Raw genomic sequence first — 15,372 nt, forward strand, 5'->3', positions numbered from 1 at the left:
GGAAGGGAGGGAGGAGGGAGGGGAGGGAGGCGGGAGAGGGAGGGAGGGAGGGAGGAAGGAGGGAGAGGAAGGGAGGGAAGGAGGAGGGAGAGGAAGGTGGGAGAGGAAGGGAGGGAGAGGAAGGTGGGCGAGGAAGGGAGGGAGGATAGGGTGTGAGAGGAAGGGAGGGAGGGAGGGACGGAGGGAGGGAGGGAGGGGACGGAAGAGGAGGAAAGAGAAATGTGGGGAGGGATGGTGTACGGTAAGAAAAGAGGACAAACGATGAATAAAGAGAGAGAGAGAGAGAGAGAGAGAGAGAGAGAGAGAGAGAGAGAGAGAGAGAGAGAGACAGAGCAGTGTGTTATTACAGGGAAAGGTTTGGTTTTTGTTCTGTAAAAAGGAGAATGCATTCATTGGGCAACAACTGATCATTAGCAAAGCCCCCAGCATATTTTCCTTCCCAGTTCTTCATCATTTTTGAGGCTATGGGTCCTTGATTTGAGACAAGAGCAGCATCTTGTTTTTAAAAGCACTGGGACTTGCTTCCCTGTTTTAGACTTCCCAACAGCACATGCCATTCCCAGCGGAGGCTCAGCTGTTTGACCACTACGACTCCGATCACCTGGTTCCTTCTGGAAGAATACACCACGTGTAATAACAGACGGACAGCTCTGTGAACAGAGAGTTTTAAACGCTGGAAGCAGCAATTGACCCTTCACTAAGCCAAGCCCGAAAACCGCCACAGGCCAATCGTGGCTTAGCAACCGTAACTAGGCATGAGAGGTCTGTCAAGCTTTCGAACGAGGGAAACACACCAAAGCGTTGTGCAAATCCCAAAAAAAATCCAATGCAAAAAGTTTGGATAGGGTGGTGGAATTTTTTCCCTTCCCGAAACTCAAAACCCAAGGGGAGAAATGCCGGGCAGGGATCAAGCAGTGTGGGAAAGCATTGCTTGGAAATAATGATAGTTCTTTGTTCATAATGCATATATATAAAATAAAAGACGATTCCGGCGCAACTCGATCTCTCTTTGGGACATGTTTACATGCTAATCGAATGTGTTCATAGGTTGAAAGAAGCTAGCGCGGACCGCTGATTAGCTTACAACGCTAGCTAGCTAGTATTCGGGGCACAGGGAAAGTAAAAACAAAACGCTATTTACACCACTAAAAAGGCTCAAATATCACCAGACTTCAACGGACTTCAAGGGTCCCTCAATGTTAACCGAAGCATTGGGAACTGTGTAAGTGTACCAGTCTCTCTCTCTTGTAGCCCTTTCACGGAGCTCCCGCAGCTCTTCGTTCAATACACTTACAATGTTCTCAGTGCTTCGGTTAACATTAAAGATGAACTGAACTGAAATAATCAGCTTTGATAATGTGTTGGTTATGACAAATAAAAATGAATTACACTAAAGATTTTAATTTTAAAAACTCAATATAGCTTTTTTTAAGCAACACAAAAATTACGTTTGTTAGTATTAGAACGCTGACAATTTCGATGATGTCACTGGCATGGTAGGACATGCGAAGATATATAGGCTACAGTGCAGCATATTAAATACACATGAAAATGAGTAATTTTAATGGCATGGGTTACGCATTTGAGCCTGTGAGGGACAGGCCTGCAGTGTCTGACTACCACCACATGGAGGATGACCAGTTTCAGGCTCCACCTGCAGTACAGGATCGTGTGGGGGGAAGTGACTGGTGTGTGTGTGGGCGCTGCCCGGCGCTGCCGGAGCATGGACACTGCAACTGAATCCATCTGTGATTTGACGAATTAATCCAATGGGATCGCTTGTTAAGTTACCTGCACGCAAAATGTTAAAACCAAAATAAATAAAGTTTGAAAAAAGAAAAAAAAGTTTGCTGCACGTAGGAGAGTCACCCCAGGTTAACCCTAGATACACGGAGGATTCACGAGTTCTGCCGTTTACGTTAGGCTAGTGTAGAGTTGGCAGATTTTTTCCTTGTGGTCGTTGATGGATATTGCACAAATGGATACTGCACAGATACCTCTTACTAAGGAACTAGCAGCTTTTTCTGCGAGTTGAACTCCCTCTGCATCAACTATGTGCCCTGAGGCGGTGGACATCAGCTAGCTTCAGGGTGAGTAGAAAGGGACATTGGAGTCTGTTTACAGACCTGCTGTGGTTTAGTTAGCAGCTAGTAACGCATTATTATTGATCTGTGATATTGTCTGAGTCAGGATTTATTCTTACAGTCTATGGTCGGAGTGCTAGCCTGTGGAGTTTGACATAAGTGTTTCCAACGCGTTCAGCTGCTAGCCCTTTCCCTAGGTTGAAGCGTGTGGTATCTAGCTTGGTTTTGTGACTCAATTTCAATGAATGGCCAGTGTGTCAGTCTCAGTTTTGCTAACGCTATAAAGCCTAGGGCTGCTCCCTCATAGTCGATTAGTTGACTAATCGGTCGTTTTGGTCTAAGTCAACTTAGATCTCTTTAGTCCATTAGTCATGTTTGATGCTTTTTTCATGCTGAATGACTTATTTCCAAGAAACGTACGAGCACATCTCTGGTAAACACAAGAATTAAAGTGGTGCTTTTGCATGACTCTTTGCAGAGAAACTCCGATTTACAGATCTGTCGATTAAATCAACTAATCAATTAGTCGATACAATTGAATGATTGTTAGTCGACTAAGAATTTCTTTAATCGAGCACAGCCCTACACGTTAGGCTTTATTTGTGCGTGTAAGTGAATATGTACGTGTTTTGTGTATGTGACAACGACGATACATCCAGCCCTTTGCCTAGTAGACTTGCTAGCATGCTGGATAACAGCTAAACATCCCTCTCTGTCCTCTGCCTGATGGGAGCGTTTCAGCGCCCTGTCTCTGCGGCAGATAGCATCGGTGGTGTTAGTACTTGCCGTTGGTCTATCGGTCGGCCCTGTACTGTAGCCTGAAAAGTCGATGATTGAGGGTATGGCCTCAGGTTTCAGTCTGTTGGACTTAACCCTCACCAGTGACCCTGTTATATCAAAATTACAGCTCTCTAAATAGTCTGTCGCTAAAAAATGCTCGCTATAGACTCTAAATCCAGGGGCTGTTGGAGGGCTAGCCAGTTTTAAGGCAGCTAGCCATGAGTTGAGGGATGGTTTCCTTGTCAAAGGTAGCCTGTGGAAATGTATCATAACCCCAGCTGCCTTAGCCCTATACAATTCATTACTGCAGCCAGGGGTAATGCAGTATGAACCCCCCTAGACCTGTTGGTTTCAGTTTCCTCAGCCATGTCCGTTAGCTTCTGACTCTTTACATTCTATGGCTGCTTACCATGCCAGTGACGTAGCTTACCATGCCAGTGACGTAGCTGGTTGTGGAATTCCAACATGGCGGCGCCCATGTAACAACAACAACACTTTAAATGTACCATTTTATCCCTTTTAACAAATTCAGCCATTTTAATCATTGTACCAACGAGAAGAAATAAAATACATCTGTTATATCACCTTTACTCAAATTCCAGTTTAGTTCATCTTTAAGGGACCCTCATTATCTACCGTTGAAGTGTGGTGATATTTGAGCCTTTTTAGTGGCATAAATAGCGATCCGTTTTTATTTTCCCTGTGCCCCGAATACTAGCGTTGTAAGCTAATCAGCGGTCCGCGCTAGCTTGTTTCAAGCTACAAACACATTTGATTAGCATGAAAACGTCCCAGAGAGCGATCGAGTGGTTACACATCTGTTATAAAGGTTTGTTTTACGCCGGAATTGTCCTTAAGATTATTAAAGGCAAGACGGAGGCTCACTGACATATTTTGTTAATCGCTAAAAATATAAGCAGGAGAATGTTATCATTGCAAGTGTTCAGGCTAATATATTGTGTTTATTCAACAAGACTGGATAAGATGTTTGATTTATAGTTATTAGATTATTTTCAGATTTCACTTACCCTGCTGTGCATAAACATAGCTGTTCCTCAATTTGTGTGTTTCCCATTTGAATGGTCAGCGTATGAGGCGGCTCACATTATGGCATGACCATGCTTTAGCTTCAATTTTGATGAAATTATTCTCTAATCGGTTGCATATTATGTCGTGGATATATCCCTCGAATGCATACTGCAGTCCCTTTTGTCTTGCTCTCTCAGATATTTCACCTGTTTGCCAAAAATTACTTATTATCTCCTTGGGAATGTCTGACACCGGTGCATACATACTGTAATAGACGTGCCAGGCACGAAAGCTTGTCAGGCGTAGCAACAGTAACTAAGGAGGGCAGGGCTTAGCGAAGGGTCAATTAAAACTTTTTATTTCAGACAGGAAAGTAAATAGGAGTCAGGTGAGCTTTCTGTCAGAGACGTCAAAACCAAAACAATGACTTTCTACACTCGTTGCCTTCAAGACTTGCCCTTACACTACACTATCAACGATGTACACCGTCTTATTAAGACCTACTCAACTACGCAATTAAGCAAAAAAGAAAAAGGATTTAAGCTGTACATAACCAGCTATATTCATGACTATGAAGGTAAGTGTACAACATTACCGTTAGCCTAACGTTAACTGATGTTCTACGAGAGTAGCGTTACATAGCAATAACGTTAGCTAACGTTTATAATGTAACATCGAACAATATAATATAATCATGTTGAATCACATATTAGCAGTGAAATGTATGTGAGCTCCTGCTCTTTGAGATAAACAGGCTGGCAGTCATAAAAATAGTGTATTAAAGCAATGTGGTTATGCTCGCGTAAGATAACGTTACGCCGTTACGCTCGCTGATATGTTTCTGTTTCTCAGTTTCTGACAAGAACGAGTCAGGAGAGGTGTCTGTGAGGGCAAGCTGCTTCAGGTCAATGAGGAAAAGCGAGAGGCCACACAACTGAAGTGTAGGGAAATGAGAGCAGGTTCAGTGTTGTAAAAAATGCATTTTAGGAATGAATGGTATTTGCAGTATCAAGATATTAGATAACGATGCAGCCTAGTTTATCGCACACAGCAAGTGGGTTTAAACACACCAGTGACTAAATTCCAGTAGGTTAATACATGTATTTTAGTGATATACACTAACATACCTGAACATCAAAAACACATCTAGGTTACTTTACCAACTTGTATACATTTATTTTACAGATTGTTCTCAAAGACTCTAAGCCTGTTGAACTGCTGGCATGCCAGTGCTCATGTGTGGCAGGGCTTGCGCTATGCAGTCACATTGCAGCATTGCTGTATCAAATCCTCCATCCTCTCCAGTCTGGCTCTGATCCGCTCCTGTACCCCAAGTCTTACTTTTCCAAGAGAGAAGTTATTCCAGAGAAAAAAGACAGGAACGGCGCCTGGCTTTAGCCTCCTTCTACCCCCTTCAGCCGCCGGCTCGACGACGTCCTCTGACACAAACTGTCGACTGCACACACGAGTGTGGTGAGAGATAACAAACTTTTCTCTTCTGATCTTCACAATCCATTTTTGACGTTGTTGATGGTCGGAGGGGAAAGTATGGAAGCTCAAAGATGAATTCAATTTCGCAGACGATGAACACAGAGGGACACAGCAGTGCTCAGCTGTCGTTCCCTCACAACGCTGAAATTTATACGACTTTCTCATCTCTCCATCACTTATTTATTAGGCCTACTGCTAAGAAATAACTATATAACTATACTAAACTACTATACTTCACTACTATAATATATATTTACTGTCCTGTCCTGATCGTTTTCTACCTCATAAATGTCCTATCCTGATCAAATTTAAAGATTCTGCGGTTGGTGGCTGTTGCTGTGCTGACATTCCACTGGAAGTGAATGAGCTGGCTTACATTAATGTGGAAGTTCTAAAGAGCCTTCCGTGCATACAACGACAACAACAATGTGATCAGTTTGTTTTCATTCCGCCCACAGTTGAATATGGGTAATATAATAAAGGGTTTTAAAAAGTGCTTACTATATTCATTTCTAAAAAAACAAAACAAAAAAAACACCAATACTTGAAATACACAGATGAGTGTCTCTGCAGACACCCCTACACACACACACTAAGTAATACCAATGTGTTAGGGGACTGTATATATTGCTCCCAGAAGAGTAGAGTAGACTTTATATAATGTATACTATATGCATTTAATTCAAGTACACACATTCTTCCCAGTTCTATAGTGTATATAGTTCTGTTTGTGGTACCAGACAGACCTTTTATTGAAGATTATGCACAAGTTATCAAAAGACAGGCAAGTGTTTTTTTTATTATCTGTATGTGAAATCCATGAGAAATGTGACGGGTAATAACCTGGAGGTTGGCCAGATGCTTTTTGATCTTACTGATGTGGATTCTATTGCTTGTCTCGGTCCATTTTTGTGAATAGGTCTTTGAGTTGTGTATTTGTTGCCTACTTTTGAGAGGGTATGGGTGCTGGGAAGGATGCAAGATGTCTTTAATGGTTAAAAAAAAAGATTCTCACATCAACCGGAAGCTTAAAGTGCCCATATTATGAAAAAAACACTTTTTCTGGGATTTGGGGTGTTCTTTTGTGTCTCTGGTGCTTCCACACACATACAAACTTTGAAAAAAATCCATCCATGCTGTTCTGAGTGAGATACGGTTTCTGAATGTGTCCTGCCTTCAGTCTCCTGGTGAGCTGTTCAAAATCGGCTCGGACTGTGACAGTCCGAGGCCGATTTTGAACAGCTCACTAGGAGAGCTCCCATCATGTCGGACCAGCGGCAACTGACATGTGATGTGCATTCTTCTTAGAAAACGATTAGTTTTTAGAAATATCCGTGATGTATTGTCTCTAGAAGTGTATTATTCAACTTTTGTTTTTGTTAAAGTAGGAAATGCTCAATACTATCGAATTGCAATACTTCTAGAATCGCGATAAATGAAAATCGCTATACAAATCTAATCGGCACCCATGTATCGTGAAAGAATGGAATCGGGACATTATTTACATTATTTTTAATCTATTTTAATCTAGTTTTTATTTAACTCCTTTTTACTACTATTAGACTGCTGTTATGACAGCTTTTAACCCTGTAAGACCCAAATATAGAAAAACCTAAAAAAAAAAATTATTTTACCTTTCAGATGTTGTTGTAGGAGGCCTTTGATGCAGAAATTAAAGAGTTTAAAAAAAAAAAATGTTTATGTACGTTTTTAGAGAAATGTTGTAATATTGCAACATTGGGCTTAGCTGGGAGCTGAATTTCTGTATTTGTACTCACATTGTCTGAACAACAATTCAGAACAACTAAGGGTTTATTTGCAGGTTATATTGCTTACTTAGCCCCATAACGGTATATAACATTAATAATAATCACACATTAGTCATATTTTTTATGAAGTCATTTATTAAAAAACTGATAAAACTCTTGCTTTTTCTAGCAACTTCTCCATTCCTTTTTTTCTTTTCATGACTGACTTTCATTGGTTGTGAAAGTCCCAAAAACAGTTCTTGTCCTCTGAAAAGCAAAGGCGAACATCACACTTGCTGCATTGCGTGTTGGTGTATCCTTTATCGCAGTGTCTGCAGCGTCCTCTCCCTGTCTTCCGTGGGAAATGTGCAACTAGGTCCTTGCGTACATCCAATGGGAGGTGTGCACATCTCTTGGACGGTCTCTTCTGAGCATTCAGAGGGCTTCCTGATGTCACTGCCTGTGTTGCTGGGCTCCCTTTGCCTGGAGATGGCCGTCCTCTCTTTGGAGTTTGAAGTGTTGTGTTTACCAGGATGAGAGAGGATGCTAGCTGTGCCTGAAACTGTCTCCTGTTCATTGTCTCTTTGCTAGACATCTTGAGAGCTTTGCAGTCCCGCTTGTAAAGAGCCAGGCAGCACTGACCACAGCGAGAATGATGGTGTGCCAGAAGATGTACATGTACCAGCGACGGGATTTGATGGGGAACTTGTATTTGGCTGTAAATGAGTCCAACAAATCCACACCTCCCATGTACTTGTTGTAGGCACCAACAATGTAAGGCCTCTCAACTTCAATGTAGGTTCTGTTGGCTTTGTCCCAGCGTTGAATCTTCTGCACAGGTTCAGATCCAGCAAAGGATGACAGAAGTGTGACGGCCCTGTTGTCATACCATTTGACAGCACAGATGTTGTGAGTCCCCTCCCCTCTGACGTCATAGCTTCCTCTCCCCTTTTTCTTCAAGCTCTTCTACTATTCATCTATTTTAGTACATCGTCATTTGTATCGTGTCACGTGCACTGGTCTCAAAGTGTTTTTGTCTGTTATTGTGTCATCTGGGAAGCACTTTAAACTGCACTAACCTGTAAGCTGTGCTATACAAACTCAGTTTGATTGATTTTCCTTATTTTAATGTAGAGGGAAAAGTATGTAGTATAAACCTGTGCCACACAGCACAGCATTTAATAGAAAATGTTAATGAATATGAATCATTCATTAATAGTTAGTTTTTTTTTAACTTCTTCCTACTCCTTTTTCAACATGCGAATCCTTACTTGAATCATTTACAATAATTTTGAAAGATATGTTTGCTATTTCGTTTGAGTTTGTTTTTCTTGCTTGTGCTGAAATGCACCTGTTCTAATTCATCTTTTTTTTCATTTATCTTTTTGTTTTTAACTGAAACTCATTTGCAATGCCTGTCCCTAGATGGGCCTTTAAAATACAAAAAACGGCCCAACCAGTGGCGGCAGATGGCCGCCCACCAAGAGCCTGGTTCTGTCTGAGGTTTCTGCCTGTTTAAAGCTCCACTGTGTAATGTTTTGAGTTGATTCTTAGCAAAAAACCCTTTGTTCTTTCACAAATATGTGCTCATTCATGTGTAATTACTTCCACCAAGTAATCAAAGTATTCTCGTAAGAGCAGAATCTGCCATTCAGAATCATTCAGAATACATACGAGCGACTCGCTCGTATGTATTCTACCATGTAGAGCCTCCATCTTTAAAATACATTAGCCAAAGAGGGACATACCTTCGCGTTTCGCGCTTTTACACGTATTGGCACCGTGATGAATGCCATGGAGGGGGAGAAGATAACTGAGCGACTGCCGGCCGATTTGAAAGCCTGTTGAAGATGGAGTGCCTATCTAGGAAATGTAAGGGAGTCGCCAAGGAAGTTAAAAAAGAGAATTAAAACGACAACGCGACAGGCAAAGTAACAAGACCAAAGTTAATATTGGAGTGGCTTTCCAAGACGGAAAGAGATCATAAGGAGCAAGGATTTCTTCTCGACAGGTAATTCTGCCTGTTTGTGTAAATTCAAAGTTTTATAGTTGCTACTTGCTTGGCTAACTATAGCATGGTTGTGCATAACGCTAGAACGCCGTCTAGGACACTTTTCCTGGCATCAGTGATGAAAAAGGATCGTCTACCTTGTAACGTAAACGTAATCATATGTGTCGTGATTTCCCTGGCAGACAGCTCCCGTCATTCACAGAACACAGACTAGCTCCAGCTAGAACAGCTGTGTGGAAACGATGGAGGTACTAAGAGCTCATTTTGGTCTCAAAGATATAGATTAAAAACACAAACCTCCGTTGCTTCTCTCCTACGCTGTAAACATTGCCATACACTTTTAATCTCATACAATATACAGAATAACCATAGCACTGATACTTTACTAACATTAGCTTGCATATGTTTGGTGAACCTGATAGCTGATGTTAGCAATGAAATGGTACCAAAAGAACTATTATTACACTGGAAGGAACTCTCACAGACAATTATACATAGACATTGTTGGGTCTTTGTAAATTCCCTCCTTCCACTCATCCCTCTTACCCTCATCCCTCCTACCCTCATCCCTTCATCCCCTCGTCCCTCCTACCCTCATCCCTCCTACTTTCGTCCCTTCTACCCTTATCCCTTCACCCCCTCATCCCTCCTACCTTATCCCTTTATCCCCTCGTGCCTCCTACGTTCATCCCCTTGTCCCTCCTACCCTCATCCCTTCATCCCCTCATCCCTCCTACCCTCATCCGTTCATCCCTTCATCCGTCCTACCCTCATCCCTTCATCCCTTGGTCCTTCGGGACGCTTTCAATCGAACTCTGGAGCGGATCGTTTGTGGTTAGAACGTGATCCGTACTCGAACCGCACCAACTATACACACTCCTCCAGTCTGAGCTAGTGTCTCCTGTAGTCAGGTGTGTTCAGCAGTCTGAGCTAGTGTCTCCTGTAGTCAGGTGTGTTCAGCAGTCTGAGCTAGTGTCTCCTGTAGTCAGGTGTGTTCAGCAGTCTGAGCTGATGTCTCCTGTAGTCAGGTGTGTTCAGCAGTCTGAGCTGAGGTCTCCTGTAGTCAGGTGTGTTCAGCAGTCTGAGCTGAGGTCTCCTGTAGTCAGGTGTGTTCAGCAGTCTGATCTAGTGTCTCCTGTAGTCAGGTGTGTTCAGCAGTCTGATCTAGTGTCTCCTGTAGTCAGGTGTGTTCAGCAGTCTGATCTAGTGTCTCCTGTAGTCAGGTGTGTTCAGCAGTCTGAGCTGAGGTCTCCTGTAGTCAGGTGTGTTCAGCAGTCTGATCTAGTGTCTCCTGTAGTCAGGTGTGTTCAGCAGTCTGAGCTGAGGTCTCCTGTAGTCAGGTGTGTTCAGCAGTCTGAGCTGAGGTCTCCTGTAGTCAGGTGTGTTCAGCAGTCTGAGCTGAGGTCTCCTGTAGTCAGGTGTGTCCTCCAGTCTGATCTAGTGTCTCCTGTAGTCAGGTGTGTTCAGCAGTCTGATCTAGTGTCTCCTGTAGTCAGGTGTGTTCAGCAGTCTGATCTAGTGTCTCCTGTAGTCAGGTGTGTTCAGCAGTCTGATCTAGTGTCTCCTGTAGTCAGGTGTGTTCAGCAGTCTGAGCTAGTGTCTCCTGTAGTCAGGTGTGTTCAGCAGTCTGAGCTGAGGTCTCCTGTAGTCAGGTGTGTTCAGCAGTCTGATCTAGTGTCTCCTGTAGTCAGGTGTGTTCAGCAGTCTGAGCTAGTGTCTCCTGTAGTCAGGTGTGTCCTCCAGTCTGATCTAGTGTCTCCTGTAGTCAGGTGTGTCCTCCAGTCTGAGCTAGTGTCTCCTGTAGTCAGGTGTGTCCTCCAGTCTGAGCTAGTGTCTCCTGTAGTCAGGTGTGTCCTCCAGTCTGATCTAGTGTCTCCTGTAGTCAGGTGTGTTCAGCAGTCTGATCTAGTGTCTCCTGTAGTCAGGTGTGTTCAGCAGTCTGATCTAGTGTCTCCTGTAGTCAGGTGTGTTCAGCAGTCTGATCTAGTGTCTCCTGTAGTCAGGTGTGTTCAGCAGTCTGAGCTAGTGTCTCCTGTAGTCAGGTGTGTTCAGCAGTCTGATCTAGTGTCTCCTGTAGTCAGGTGTGTTCAGCAGTCTGATCTAGTGTCTCCTGTAGTCAGGTGTGTTTAGCAATGTGCGATGCAGCAGAGCAGCAAACTGTGGCAGCTTGCAGTGTTTCTATCACAGAGAGCAGAGCAAAGTCTCGGTGACCAGAGCAGATGTAGTAACGTCTCTTTGCGAAACAATGTCTGATCATTTTAATGAAATGAGCTGGTTTGACCACTAGACCAGAACACAGGACTTTCTTCCTGTATTTACTTTCTTGCTCCCGTCCCCAGACATATCCGACCAATAAGAGGGCTGGACGTTCTTGCCTGATTTGTAATGGCGCATTTTGGTACGCTTGGATTTTTCCAGGTGTGAAACCAAACCAAACCGACCGAGGGCAAATCGCTCCAAGTTTACTACCTCACCAACTGATTCAGACTAGGGATGCACCGAAATGAAAATTCTTGGCCGAAACCGAAAACTGAAAAAGAGGAAACCAAGACCGAAAACCGAAACCCTGAAAGACATTATGCCAATTATTAGTACAATTGCATTTATGGCTATGACTGTGTACTAACTTTACTAAAATCAAGGAATTGCAATTGTATAAATTAATATTAAAGTTTAATTAAAAAAATATCTAGCAGAAATATGGCTACAATCTGACAGTCACATACAGTATATAGTAGCCTAAGAACAGAATAGCTTACCTATTGTTATTATTCTTATTATTTAAGGCACTTTCTTGCAGGATTTCACTGAACATATCAGACAACGAGGGGGCATGCCCCTCATCTGGTGCAGAGAGACGAGTCTTTTCTTGATCTCCTGCGCTGGGCGCTGCTCCGTGCGCGCTCCGTCTCCACGCGGGTTCTCCGCATCCATCGCGGCCTGGATCATTTCTCGTGCGCCCTGGTTTATTTCCGCATCCAAGTAATGGTCTTTATAACGCGGATCAAGTACAGTCGCAATGAAGTGCAGAGGATCCGAATAGATCTCAGTGAAACGTGTGCTGACAGACTCTAAGAGCGTACTTTTCATTGTTTTCACTCCGTGGTCCGTCTCAACCTCTTTGCTCAGGAGACGCTTTGCAGGTGGAACGGATTGGGTACTGACACACGTGCAGGTCGCGGTTTCTGTTTGCGTCATCACAACATTTTCGGCCGTATTGCTTCGGTGATAAAAGTATTTCGGCCGAAAACTGAAAATGCCCTTTTGGGTCATTTTCGGCCGAAAATTTTCGGTGGCCGAATATTCGGTGCATTCCTAATTCAGACCAAAGTAAACGAACTACAGGTGTGAAAACACCCTGAGTCTCCTCCACCCGGTCTTCTGTTCATCCTCCCCGACTAGCCTATCAGATGACCTCTTCATCCATTCATCCATCTTCCCTCTAGTTTCTGTTACTCACACTCAGTCTTCTTAAATAGCTGAAACATCTTCCCTGTTTTCTGTCCGTTTCTGAGATATATTCTACTTTAAGCCAGAGTCAATTTCAAATATATCTTAGATTAAACAATTATTTCAACTTCCATTTATATTTGTCCCCGCAGGGCACTTGGTTTTGCAGCATCGAGTGCAACATGAAAAAACTAACTCAGCAGCACTGCATCAATAAACAAGCATAACCATCACAACAGTAATACATGGAAGACAAGTGCATGATGACTATCCTGTCATCCCCTACATAAAAGGTATAGCCTGCATAACATTATAATCAAAATCACAATACATCAACAGAGTCATCCAGCAGCAACAACATGATCAGAGACCAGCATTAACATGAAGTATGACCAGCTTAACATTACAATTAATGTTATGTTAATGTTGTCCTACAAACAGCAGAAAAGTGGATTATGTTTCAATAGTTTCTGGGACCATTCTGATGAATGGGACTGTAAATGTTTTACCGCCATATACCACACCTACAACCTACAAGGTATTTGACATTTCAAAAAATACATTTTTGATAGAGTATCACTTTAAAGTGCCCATATTATGAAAAATCACTTTTTCTGGGATTTGGGGTGTTATTGTGTCTCTGGTGCTTCCACACATATACAAACTTTGAAAAAAATCCATCCATGCTGTTCTGAGTGAGATACGGTTTCTGAATGTGTCCTGCCTTCAGTCTCCTAGTGAGCTGTTCAAAATCGGCTCGGACTGTGACGTCACAGTCCGAAACGAGCTGGCTAACCACAACCATTAGCTCGTAGCGTTATGCTAACGCTAGCATGCTACCTCGTTCTCAATAGCAAAGCACTGCTACAACACACACAAGTTCACCATAATCTACAAAAGAACTACTTCCATGTGCGCCCTCATTTAGAAGTCTCCCAGTTAATCCTGCCTTGTAACTGACCAAAGCTGGAGATACAGGCTTTCTTTTACTGTCTCTAGAGTTAGCTAGCTGACATGCTTTACATCTGAGCTACTGAGCATGTGCGAGTGCAATCAAAGATAGTACAGAAGAAGAAGAAGAAAAGAGGTCTCACTCTGTAGCTAAAACAGAAACCAGGTGAAAAGAGGATCTGCAGCAGTGAGAGAGAGCTGTGCAGTACAACAACAATATGGTGTTTTTTGAAAATTAAACCATGTAAACCTATTCTGGTAAAACCTTAAAATACAGTTATGAACCTGAAAATGAGCATAATATGGGCGCTTTAAATACATTATTAAAAAGCCATCAGCGCACCATGAAGTGCATTTTTGCATACTACACAAACTCAGTTTCTTGTTGCTATGTTTTGTCGGGGCTGAACATGGCCTTGGTGCCGGCAATTAGCACACAGCACCAGCTGTCCGCCAAAATAAAGTCCCAAAACATTGAAAGTGCTGAAGATCTGTGAAAGAAAATGTTTCTACAGATGGATCTGCATGTGCTCCAGGGTCTGCATCCCAAAGAAAAGAAATAGGTTTTTGCTCTTGGTTATTCTTTGCTCTTGACTTGACCAGGTCTGGGTTTTCCCTGCACAGGACTGAGGAGGTCTTGGCTGCATATTGGCCTCAGCTCAGACTCCTTATATCCCCCTCTCTCTGAAGCCACAGGCCCAGCCAGCTGTCCCGCCTCTCTCTCCAGCCACAGCTTCAAAGGCCTCCCCTGGGACTCGGACGCTTCCCAGCTCATATGTAAATGCCTCTAGATTAAGTAGCTACAGAACAGAGCAACCCAGATGAAAAGAGCACGAGTCAAGAGCAATGCATGTAAAACCATGGCTCGTGAGCACCTGTTTATCCAAACAGAGGGACAGCGTATCAACGGAGATTACATGTCCACGGGGAAGCTCTTTTCACAGCGCAGGCTCTTTCTCTCATTATTTTCTAAGCAGAGGACGCACTGTTGCATCTTCCTGACAGCACTGGGAGCTTAACATGTTTTCAGAGCTCAATCCGGTGAGCATTAAAAATTTAAAACATCACAGCTTATAGCAAAACAGCGCCATGCTTCAAATGAGTTTTCAATTGTCACTCAGCAGATCCTTCCACAAGCATTTTAGTACCACAAAATATATTTGCTTTAATAGCTTTTGTTCTTCAGACATCAAATATAAACCATCTGTGGTGATTAGTAGACTTAGACAATTAGCAACAGGCTGTTAAATGAAATGTTGAAACAAATGAGCAGCACAGAAAGAAACATTGGTTTTTCACTGGTTTTCCTTCATCTCTCAGCCTCCTCCACATCCTTTTACTTCATGCTTTTATCCACCTATTCACCTCGCCTTCAGTAGCCCTTTTTCACAGCAGACATTCGGGCTTGTCACAGCAGGAAAAGCACAAGTGTAACTAACATTAACAATGACTCAATGAGCCAGCATGCATAATACCAGGGCCCTGAAACCTGTGCTTTCACTGCTATGACAGGTCAAGATGTCTGTAATGAAAATAGTCTATTCCCACTGTTCTATGCTGGGTTCACACAGTGTCGGCAAAATAGAAAGAACGATAAACGGAGACAGCACTATAGCCTTGATTAGGACTGTTTATGTAATGGTATATTATTGTTAATACCACCTTTTTAATCACAGTTTAGCAGCCATTGGGCCTCATTCACCAACCGTTCTTACAAAGAAATGTGTTCTTAAACCCCACTTACGCACTTTTTACGAAGATTCTGACATTCACTAATGTTTTCTTATCTTGGGTTTGTTCTTAGCTAAGAACAAAATCTACGAACACT

The 15,372-nt window shown here is 42.8% G+C and overlaps 1 protein-coding gene across 1 annotated transcript in view; it reads right to left on the minus strand.

The window, feature by feature from the left end:
• Nucleotides 1-15,372, minus strand: part of kcnh5b (potassium voltage-gated channel, subfamily H (eag-related), member 5b) — a 265,385-nt gene that overhangs the window by 174,601 nt on the left and 75,412 nt on the right. Inside the window, exons 9-10 of the mRNA XM_039786509.1 lie at nt 13,462-13,498; nt 5,901-5,949 (exon numbers count right to left, since the gene is read on the minus strand). Of these exons, the coding sequence (XP_039642443.1) occupies nt 5,901-5,949; nt 13,462-13,498 (86 nt within the window). The remainder of the gene's footprint in view (nt 1-5,900; nt 5,950-13,461; nt 13,499-15,372) is intronic.

The sequence above is a fragment of the Perca fluviatilis genome, chromosome 20 (genome assembly GCF_010015445.1).
Source record: "Perca fluviatilis chromosome 20, GENO_Pfluv_1.0, whole genome shotgun sequence".
In the NCBI taxonomy this organism is placed as follows: Eukaryota; Metazoa; Chordata; class Actinopteri; order Perciformes; family Percidae; genus Perca; species Perca fluviatilis.